At 49.9% G+C, this 10,777-nt stretch overlaps 1 protein-coding gene across 1 annotated transcript; it reads right to left on the bottom strand.

The window, feature by feature from the left end:
* Window positions 1–384: 384 nt before the first annotated feature.
* On the bottom strand, window positions 385–1,309 carry LOC124030219 (extensin-1-like). Its single transcript, XM_046341653.1, has 3 exons — window positions 1,277–1,309; window positions 640–1,173; window positions 385–501 (listed from the first exon to the last, which is right to left on the bottom strand). The coding sequence occupies exons 1-3, from the start codon at window positions 1,307–1,309 to the stop codon at window positions 385–387; spliced, it is 684 nt and encodes a 227-aa protein (XP_046197609.1).
* Window positions 1,310–10,777: the final 9,468 nt, after the last annotated feature.

The raw sequence follows: 10,777 nt of genomic DNA, 5'->3' as shown, positions 1-10,777 counted from the left end.
ATTCCACAGTTTAACATAGCAACATGGGGAAAGTTGTTGTTATTATGTTGTTGTTGTTATGTTGCAATAGTCACTGATCTGGTTTTCAAGTCCATGAAAATGTTGTTATTTTTTGTTCACAGTTATTATGCAAACAACATGGGGAAAGGTGCTAATTCCACAGTTATTATGTAGCAACATTTTTAGTCGTTATGCTCTGAACTGCAAAGGTTTGAGGTTATTATGGACACAGCACATAAAGGTTAATTTTACAGTCTATTACAGTAAAATAATGTCAAATGTGTGATTGGCGGCTGTATTGACAAGGATGTCCCATTTAGCCGGTTGGACCAAACCTCAAAATGTAACATTAGACGGTGATTGTGGCGTGAAACCGTTTCTGTGTCAGACAGGAAGATGAGGCCAGGGGGCCAGGGGCTTGGTGTGAGAGGCCAGGGGCTTGGTGAGCTTGGGCAGCCATGAGTTTAAGGCCAGGGGGATGGGCTTGGTGTGAGAGGCCATCTGGGGGTTGTTAGGGACAAACAGCATAAATCAATGTTCGTGAGTTTTTAGGCCAACTGCAGGGAGGAATGGCATGGTTAACGTGAAAATAATGAAATGTGTTTCGGTGGGGTTGGAGTAAATAGTGGCTTGTCAGACAGGAAGATGAGGCCAGGGGGAGTGGCTTGGCGTGAGAGGCCAGGGGGCCAGGGGAGGGGCTTGGCGTGAGAGGCCAGGGGGGAGGGGCTTGGCGTGAAAGGCCGGGGGGGGCTTGGCGTGAGAGGCCAGGGGGGAGGGGTTGGCGTGAGAGGCCAGGGGGGGGGCTTGGCGTGAGAGGCCGGGAGGGGGTGGCTTGGCGTGAGAGGTCGGGAGGGGGGTGGCTTGGCGTGAGCCGGCCGGGGGGGTGGCTTGGCGTGAGAGGCCGGGGGTGGGCTTGGCGTGAGAGGCCGGGGGTGGCTTGGCGTGAGAGGCCCGGGGGGTGGCTTGGCGTGAGAGGCCCGGGGGGGGGGTTTGGCGTGAGAGGCCCGGGGGAGGGGCTGGCGTGAGAGGCCCGGGGGAGGGGCTTGGCGTGAGAGGCCCGGGGGGAGGTGGCTTGGCGTGAGAGGCTGGGGGAGGGGCTTGGCGTGAGAGGCCCGGGGGGAGGGGCTTGGCGTGAGAGGCCCGGGGGGGGAGGGGCTTGGCGTGTGCGTAAACCTTAGAGGAAGAGTCAAAGCGAGAGGTTTTACTCTCGCTAAAATCTGTCCACAATAAGGCCAATGTGTTTCTATGGGCTTATTTCTGGACCTAAGCTTGTTGCCTGTCTTCCCTCCTTTGGGTCAACGACTCCCATTGTTCGGGCGGAGACGTGCATCTCTTCAATATATACAGATCTTTGTTCAGTACAGATAAATGGTGCCAGTCAAGTTTGGACTCTACTCATTCAAGGCATTTTCTTTATTTGTTAAAACTATTTTCCAGTTTGTAGAATAATAAGACATGAAAACTATGACAAAATATATTTTATATTCTTCAAAGTAGCCACCCTTTGCCATGATGACAGCTTTGCACACTCTGGCATTCTCATTCACTGGTAGTGTATATCGTGAATCACCCATCAATCTGAAAAAAATTTAGCTATGATTTTTTAGGTCGTATGGTGGTCATGTGGCCCTCCACTGAGGCCCGGCCTACACAGGGTCCCACCGAGGTCCGGCCCTCCACCGAGGCCCTTGCCAGCCCCTACCAACAGTTCTATTGAGCTTTGCACCAGGTTAACAGGTCATCGGGGTGGAGGCCTCAGTCAGCTACTTCAGATGCTTGGCAGGTACAAACATTCCACATTGTAGATCCTGAGTCACTAACGTCCAGGCGACTCAAAGCTAACGTTTTATTTCTGACATCGTGTTGCCTTTCCCTCCAGGATGTGTTATTGTGTCTCTGTGGCTCATGATTTACGTTTTATTTCTGACATCGTGTTGCCTTTCCCTCCAGGATGTGTTATTGTGTCTGTGGGGCTCATGATTTACGTTTTATTTCTGACATCGTGTTGCCTTTCCCTTCAGGATGTGTTATTGTGTCTGTGGGGCTCATGATTTACGTTTTATTTCTGACATCGTGTTGCCTTTCCCTTCAGGATGTTATGGCTCATGATTTATCCTGGAATTGAGGATGGAAGTCAGTGGAGTTTTGGCCTACGATTTCATTATTTATTTTGTTGTTTGTTGCATGATTCAATTTTAAACCTGTTTTGATTTTTTTTTACAATTTTAGTGCCCACACATATCCATCTTTCTTCTCCACATGAAGTTTGCTGCCACCAGCTGTTTGAGCAAGATCGATCTGAGGTAGAAGAGAAACCTACCTAATAAAGTCCCCAACAGGCTTTACTTGCAATACCTGATGGTATTTATATGAAGCCTGAATATCAACACAAAGCCACTACTAGCTGATTTTTAACTCGCAGTCCTTCAGGAGATGTGGGACGATCGATCTGTCGCGGTTTCAGCTCTGTTGTGAAGCTCTATTATTTTAGTTTTTGAGACGTGATGGAAGGATTGGTGTGGCTGGGTGAAGGTTTAGAATACGTGATGGAAGGATTGGTGTGGCTGGGTGAAGGTTTAGAATACGTGATGGAAGGATTGGTGTGGCTGGGTGAAGGTTTAGAATACGTGATGGAAGGATTGGTGTGGCTGGGTGAAGGTTTTGGAATATGTGATGGAAGGATTGGTGTGGCTGGGTGAAGGTTTTGGAATACGTGATGGAAGGATTGGTGTGGCTGGGTGAAGGTTTTGGAATATGTGATGGAAGGATTGGTGTGGCTGGGTGAAGGTTTTGGAATATGATGGAAGGATTGGTGTGGCTGGGTGAAGGTTTTGGAATACGTGATGGAAGGATTGGTGTGGCTGGGTGAAGGTTTTGGTGATGGAAGGATTGGTGTGGCTGGGTGAAGGTTTAGAATATGAGGACGTGATGGAAGGATTGGTGTGGCTGGGTGAAGGTTTTGAATACGTGACGTGATGGAAGGATTGGTGTGGCTGGGTGAAGGTTTAGAATACGGATGGAAGGATTGGTGTGGCTGGGTGAAGGTTTAGAATACGGATTGGAAGGATTGTGGGCTGGGTGAAGGTTTAGAATACGTGATGGATTGGTGTGGCTGGGTGATTTAGAATACGTGATGGAAGGATTGGTGTGGCTGGGTGAAGGTTTAGAATACGTGACGTGATGGAAGGATTGGTGTGGCTGGGTGAAGGTTTAGAATACGTGACGTGATGGAAGGATTGGTGTGGCTGGGTGAAGGTTTAGAATACGTGATGGAAGGATTGGTGTGGCTGGGTGAAGGTTTAGAATACGTGATGGAAGGATTGGTGTGGCGGGTGATTTAGGATGGAAGGATTGGTGTGGCTGGGTGAAGGTTTAGAATACGTGACGTGATGGAAGGATTGGTGTGGCTGGGTGAAGGTTTAGAATACGTGATGAAAGGATTGGTGTGGCTGGGTGAAGGTTTAGAATACGATGATGAAGGATTGGTGTGGCTGGGTGAAGGTTTAGAATACGTGACGTGATGGAAGGATTGGTGTGGCTGGGTGAAGGTTTAGAACGTGATGAAGAAAGTGGTGTGGCGTGATGATGGAAGGATTGGTGTGGCTGGGTGAAGGTTTAGACTACGTGACGTGACGTGATGAAAGGATGGGTGTGGCTGGGTGAAGGTTTAGAATACGTGATGAAAGGATTGGTGTGGCTGGGTGAAGGTTTAGAATACGTGACGTGATGGAAGGATTGGTGGCTGGGTGAAGGTTTAGAATACGTGATGAAAGGATTGGTGTGGCTGGGTGAAGGTTTAGAATACGTGACGTGATGGAAGGATTGGTGTGGCTGGGTGAAGGTTTAGAATACGTGATGGAAGGATTGGTGTGGCTGGGTGAAGGTTTAGAATACGTGAGTATTGACAGACTTTAATCTGACCCTGTGGCTTTGAGAGAGGAAAGAAGGACGTTTGGGGGAATAGGCCTTTAAAAAGTGTCCGTTCTGTCCCTATAAAACGTGGACCGAATCAGACGTTGAAAAAAAATAAAGATTTTTCAATTTTTCAACAATATAAAACAAATGTATTGAACTTGGGAATCAAGTAAATGTATTGAAAATAAATGCAGTGTCCCGAGTCTTACCACTTAACGTAGTCGTTAGCGATGATGCTAATGAAAAGTCTTCTGGTAGATTAAAAGTTCCCCCCAAAAAAAACTCAATTCAATGTTAAGTACGAAGTAGCCAATGTTCACCTGGCAGAATGACCTCGTGAATATTTTAATATATACAGTGGGTTTTCTGTTCACACACCTCCTGTTGGTGGAGAGCACATTATACACTTTTATAACTTTTATTTCCGGCAATTCTATACATTTTTTTTACCATTGAGTGTAGATATTATTTTTGTTGCGATTTTAAAAGCTGCCATGGGCTCGTTGCCATGGGCTCGTTGCCATGGGCTCGTTGCCATGGGCCTTTCTGACAGGTCTGTTATTCAGACTAACGCTGTTCTAAGGACCCCCCCCCCCTGGTCTGTTACTTCCCATGACTCCCTGGTCTGTTACTTCCCATGACTCCCTGGTCTGTTACTTCCCCATGACTCCCTGGTCTGTTTCCCCATGGCTCCCTGGTCTGTTATTCCCCATGGCTCCCCTGTTCCCCATGGCTCCACATGGTTCCCTGGTCTGTTATTCCCCATGGCCCTACTGTTATCCCTGGTCTGTTATTCCCCATGACTCCCTGGTCTGTTATTCCCCATGGTTCCACATGGTTCCCCATGGTCTGTTATTCCCCATGACTCCCTGGTCTGTTATTCCCCATGACTCCCTGGTCTGTTATTCCCCATGGCTCCCATGGTCCCTGTCTATTATTCCCCATGGTTCCCATTCCCCATGGCTCCCCTGGTCTGTTATTCCCACATGGCTCCCTGGTCTGTTATTCCCCATGGCTCCCTGGTCTGTTATTCCCCATGGCTCCCCCATGGACTCCCTGGTCTGTTATGGTGCCCCTGGTCTGTTGTGGCTCCCTGGTCTGTTATTGCCCATGGCTCCCTGGTCTGTTATTGCCCATGGCTCCCTGGTCTCCCATGGCTCCTGGTCTGTTATTGCCCACGGCTCCCTGGTCTGTTATTCCCCATGGTTTCACATGGCTCCTGGTATTAATAACCAATAGGGTTCCTCAACCTCTCCTCTGTTCCAGCAGTGTAGAGATTGTCTGTTGGTCTCGACCTGCTTCTGCTCTTATCAATGTGATTTATGAAGAACTCTTGTGACCTGTTGTTTTTCAGCTTGTTACTCTTGTTTTTTTCACACTGTTGTCCTTATTGATCTTCAACTCATCTTCCTCGTCTCTGTGTTCTCCTAGAACAACAGAGCGCTGTCTATATTTATGTTTATTCTCCTCGTCTCCGGTGTGTTCTCTCTAGAACAACAGAGCGCTAAGGCCTCTATATTTATGTTTATTCCACTTACAATCCTCGTCTCCGGTGTGTTCTCTCTAGAACAACAGAGCGCTAAGGCCTCTATATTTATGTTTATTCCACTTATAATCCTCGTCTCCGGTGTGTTCTCCCTAGAACAACAGAGCGCTAAGGCCTCTATATTTATGTTTATTCCACTTATCTTCCTCGTCTCCGGTGTGTTCTCTCTAGAACAACAGAGCGCTAAGGCCTCTGACCCGTCATCCCTCCATGGTGTCTATTTATATATGTTTATTTCACTTTTATTAAACCAAGGAAGGCTAGTTGAGAACAAGTTTTCATTTACGACTGCGACCTGGCCAAGAATAAAGCAAAGCAGTTCGACACACAACAAACATCAACACAGAGTTACACATGGAGTAAACAAACATACAGTCAATAACACAGTAGACATAAAGTCTATATACAGTGAGATTAAGGAGGTGAGATTAAGGAGGTGAGATTAAGGAGGTGAGATTAAGGAGGTGAGATTAAGGAGGTGAGATTAAGGAGGTGAGATTAAGGAGGTGAGGCAATAAATAGGCCGTAGAGGTGAAGTAATTATAATTTAGCAATTAAACACTGGAGTGATGAATGTGCAAGTAGAGATACTGGGGTGCAAGGCAACACAATACAAGTAACACTATGGGGATGAGGTAGTTAGATGGGCAATGTACAGATGGGCTATGTACAGGTGGGCTATGTACAGGTGGGCTATGTACAGGCGGGCTATGTACAGGCGGGCTGTGTACAGGCGGGCTATGTACAGGCGGGCTGTGTACAGGCGGGCTGTGTACAGGCGGGCTGTGTACAGGCGGGCTGTGTACAGGCGCAGTGATCTGTGACAGCTGGTGCTTAAAGCTAGTGAGGAGATATGAGTCTCCCAGCTTCAGAGATTTTGTAGTTCGTTCTAGTCATTGGCAGCAGAGAACTGGATGGAGAGGCGGCCAAAGTAGGAATTGGCTTTGGGGGTGACCAGAGAGATATACCTGCTGGAGCGCGTGCTATGGGTTGGTGACCAGAGAGATATACCTGCTGGAGCGTGTGCTACAGGTGGGTGTTGTTATGGTGACCAGAGAGATATAACTGCTGGAGCGCATGCTATGGGTTGGTGACCAGAGAGATATACCTGCTGGAGTGCGTGCTATGGGTGGGTGATGCTATGGTGACCAGTGAGATATACCTGCTGGAGCGCGTGCTATGGGTGGGTGTTGCTATGGTGACCAGTGAGATATACCTGCTGGAGCGCGTGCTATGGGTGGGTGCTGCTATGGTGACCAGTGAGATATACCTGCTGGAGCGCGTGCTATGGGTGGGTGTTGCTATGGTGACCAGTGAGATATACCTGCTGGAGCGCGTGCTATGGGTGGGTGTTGCTATGGTGACCAGTGAGATATACCTGCTGGAGCACGTGCTATGGGTGGGTGATGCTATGGTGACCAGTGAGATATACCTGCTGGAGCGCGTGCTATGGGTGGGTGATGCTATGGTGACCAGTGAGATATACCTGCTGGAGCGCGTGCTATGGGTGGGTGTTGCTATGGTGACCAGTGAGATATACCTGCTGGAGCGCGTGCTATGGGTGGGTGCTGCTATGGTGACCAGTGAGATATACCTGCTGGAGCGCGTGCTATGGGTGGGTGCTGCTATGGTGACCAGTGAGATATACCTGCTGGAGCGCGTGCTATGGGTGGGTGTCCACACAGTCAGGATTATTCCCTGAGTCTAGTGGAGACCTATAATCCTCTATAGTGTCTGGCTTGGTCCAGTTTCTGACAAATACTTTGTCTTGCCCTTTTTCTGAAATTATCTCTCCCCCTCTCTCCATCTCTCCCCCTCTCTCCATCTCTCCCCCTCTCTCCATCTCTCCCCCTCTCTCCATCTCTCCCCCTCTCTCCATCTCTCTCAATCTCTCCCCGTCTCTCAATCTCTCCCCGTCTCTCAATCTCTCCCCGTCTCCATCTCTCCCGTCTCTCCCCCCAAATCTCTCCATCTCTCCCCGTCTCTCCATCTCTCCCCCGTCTCTCCATCTCTCCCCCGTCTCTCCATCTCTCCCCGTCTCTCCATCTCTCCCCCGTCTCTCCATCTCTCCCCGTCTCTCCATCTCTCCCCCGTCTCTCCATCTCTCCTCCATCTCTCCTCCATCTCTCCTCCGTCTCTCTCCGTCTCTCTCCGTCTCTCTCCGTCTCTCTCCGTCTCTCTCCGTCTCTCCCCCGTCTCTCCGTCTCTCCCCGTCTCTCCGTCTCTCCCCCCTCTCCATCTCTCCCCCGTCTCTCCATCTCTCCCCGTCTCCCCCCTCCCTCCACAGGTGGTCCTGAAGATGATCAAGCATTACCAGGAGGAGGGTCAGGGCAGTGAGGTGGTTCAGGGTGTACTACTGGGCCTGGTAGTGGAGGACAGGTTAGAGATCACCAACTGTTTCCCCTTCCCTCAACACACCGAGGACGACGCAGACTTTGACGAAGGTACGTGAGAACACTGGGTTTGTGCTTCGAATTGGAAAACCTACTGCTATTCTTTGTGTGTGTGTGTGTGTGTGTGTGTGTGTGTGTGTGTGTGTGTGTGTGTGTGTGTGTGTGTGTGTGTGTGTGTGTGTGTGTGTGTGTGTGTGTGTGTGTGTGTGTGTGTGTGTGTGTGTACTCTGAATGTTCAGTGTTTCTCATTATGTCTCCCGTGTGTCAGTCAGTACCTCATCAGAGATCATTCCTCTGACCGCAGCCCCTGCTGTTTTCCGTGTCAAACCCTGTTTCTCCGGGCAGCTTGTTGGCCCTCAGACCAACTGACTGACAGACAGTCTGACCCGAGGAAGGGAAAGGTCTCTCCAATCATGTCCCTCATTTCTCTCACTAACAAGCTACGGTCCTGAATTCTGGGTAATAACCCGAGCATGAGAGATTGCTAAAAAGGTCGTTAGTATCAGAGGTCTGGGTGTATGTTAGTGAGCAAATCAGAGGTCTGTTTGTAGTAGTGAATGGAGAACAGTAACTGAGATATCTAGTAGGTCTGTAGTAGTGAATGTAGAACAGTAACTGAGATATCTAGTAGGTCTGTAGTAGTGAATGTTGAACAGTAACTGAGATATCTAGTAGGTCTGTAGTAGTGAATGTAGAACAGTAACTGAGATATCTAGTAGGTCTGTAGTAGTGAATGTAGAACAGTAACTGAGATATCTAGTAGGTCTGTAGTAGCGAATGGAGAACAGTAACTGAGATATCTAGTCTGTAGTAGTGAATGGAGAACAATGTATAGTAGTGAATGAATGAGAACAGTAACTGAGATATCTAGTAGGTCTGTAGTAGTGAATGGAGAACTAGTAACTGAGATATATCTAGTAGGTCTGTAGTGAATGTTGAACTAACTGAGATATCTAGTAGTCTGAAATGGAGAACAGTAACTGAGATATCTAGTAGGTCTGTCTGTAGTAGTGAATGGAGAACAGTAACTGAGATATCTAGTAGGTCTGTCTGTAGTGAATGGAGAACGGTGACTGAGATATCTAGTAGGTCTGTAGTAGTGAATGGAGAACGGTGACTGAGATATCTAGTAGGTCTGTAGTGGAGTGAATAACTCTAGTAGGTCTATAGAAATGGAGAACAGTAACTGAGATATCTAGTAGGTCTGTAGTAGTGAATGGAGAACAGTAACTGAGATATCTATCTAGTAGGTCTGTCTGTAGTAGTGAATGTAGAACAGTAACTGAGATATCTAGTAGGTCTGTAGTAGTGAATGTAGAAACAGTAAATGGAGAACGGTGACTGATATCTAGTAGGTCTGTAGTGAAGTGAATGGAGAACTGACTGAGATAGTGAGTAGTGAATGTTGAACAGTAACTGAGATATCTAGTAGGTCTGTAGTAGTGAATGGAATAACTGATATCTAGTAGGTCTGTCTGTACAGTGAATGTAGAACAGTAACTGAGATATCTAGTAGGTCTGTAGTAGTGAATGTAGAACAGTAACTGAGATATCTACTGAGATATGGAGAACAGTAGATATCTGGTCTGTCTGTAGTGAATGTGAATGGAGAAATGGAGAACAGTAACTGAGATATCTAGTAGGTCTGTCTGTAGTAGTGAATGGAGAACAGTAACTGAGATATCTAGTAGGTCTGTAGTAGTGAGTGGAGAACAGTAACTGAGATATCTAGTAGGTCTGTAGTAGTGAATGGAGAACAGTAACTCTGAGATCTGGTAGGGCTGTCTGTAGCTGTCTAGGGAGGAATGGCTGTATGATAGTGACTACTAGTGAGTGTATAGCTGTCACCCAGATGGTAGGATTTGTCCTCTGCCTCTCCCCTTAGTTAGTAAGTCCCCCTATGGGGTTCCCCTGCAGGAGATCCTGAGATTTCCGTGGTCCGGTTCCCTTTTTTTTAAAGGTCCGTTTCCCCTGCCATAAACCCTCACTGTCGACTGCGTCTCAGTAGGCCACGCCTCCACCAGACCCGTCTCAGTAGGCCACGCCTCCACCAGACCCGTCTCAGTAGGCCACGCCTCCACCAGGCCCGTCTCAGTAGGCCACGCCTCCACCAGGCCCGTCTCAGTAGGCCACGCCTCCACCAGGCCCGTCTCAGTAGGCCACGCCTCCACCAGGCCCGTCTCAGTAGGCCACGCCTCCACCAGGCCCGTCTCAGTAGGCCACGCCTCCACCAGGCCCGTCTCAGTAAGCCACGCCTCCACCAGGCCCGTCTCAGTAGGCCACGCCTCCCACCAGGCCCGTCTCAGTGAGCCACGCCTCCACCAGGCCCGTCTCAGTAGGCCACGCCTCCACTCAGGCCCCGTCTCAGTAGGCCACGCCTCCACCAGGCCCGTCTCAGTAGGCCCACGCCTCCACCAGGCCCGTCTCAGTAGGCCACGCCTCCACCAGGCCCCGTCTCAGTAGGCCACGCCTCCCACCAGGCCCGTCTCAGTGGGCCACGCCTCCACTCAGGCCCGTCTCAGTGGGCCACGCCTCCTGAGGCCCGTCTCAGTGGGCCACGCCTCCACCAGGCCCGTCTCAGTGGCCACGCCTCCACCAGGCCCGTCTCAGTGGGCCACGCCTCCACCAGGCCCGTCTCAGTGGGCCACGCCTCCACCAGGCCCGTCTCAGTGGGCCACGCCCACCAGGCCCGTCTCAGTGGGCCACGCTCCACCAGGCCCGTCTCAGTGGGCCACGCCTCCCAGGCCCGTCTCAGTGGGCCACGCCTCCACCAGGCCCGTCTCAGTGGGCCACGCCTCCACCAGGCCCGTCTCAGTGGCCACGCCTCCCACCAGGCCCGTCTCAGTGGGCCACGCCTCCCACCAGACCCGTCTCAGTGGGCCACGCCTCCACCAGACCCGTCTCAGTGGGCCACGCCTTCACC

Source organism: Oncorhynchus gorbuscha, unplaced genomic scaffold (genome assembly GCF_021184085.1).
Source record: "Oncorhynchus gorbuscha isolate QuinsamMale2020 ecotype Even-year unplaced genomic scaffold, OgorEven_v1.0 Un_scaffold_9971, whole genome shotgun sequence".
NCBI lineage: Eukaryota > Metazoa > Chordata > Actinopteri > Salmoniformes > Salmonidae > Oncorhynchus > Oncorhynchus gorbuscha.
This window is presented reverse-complemented; position numbering and strand designations above follow the sequence as displayed.

What these genes read in the sequence shown, in the direction of transcription:
- LOC124030219 (XM_046341653.1), bottom strand. Translation starts at nt 1,309, where the DNA reads ATGGGAGTCGTTGACCCAAAGGAGGGAAGACAG. An exon ending in ACCCAAAGGAGGGAAGACAG is followed by an intron (nt 1,174 to 1,276) that starts GCAACAAGCTTA and finishes TCTTCCTCTAAG; the next exon opens with GTTTACGCACACGCCAAGCC. An exon ending in CCCCCTGGCCTCATCTTCCT is followed by an intron (nt 502 to 639) that starts GTCTGACAAGCC and finishes AACAACCCCCAG; the next exon opens with ATGGCCTCTCACACCAAGCC.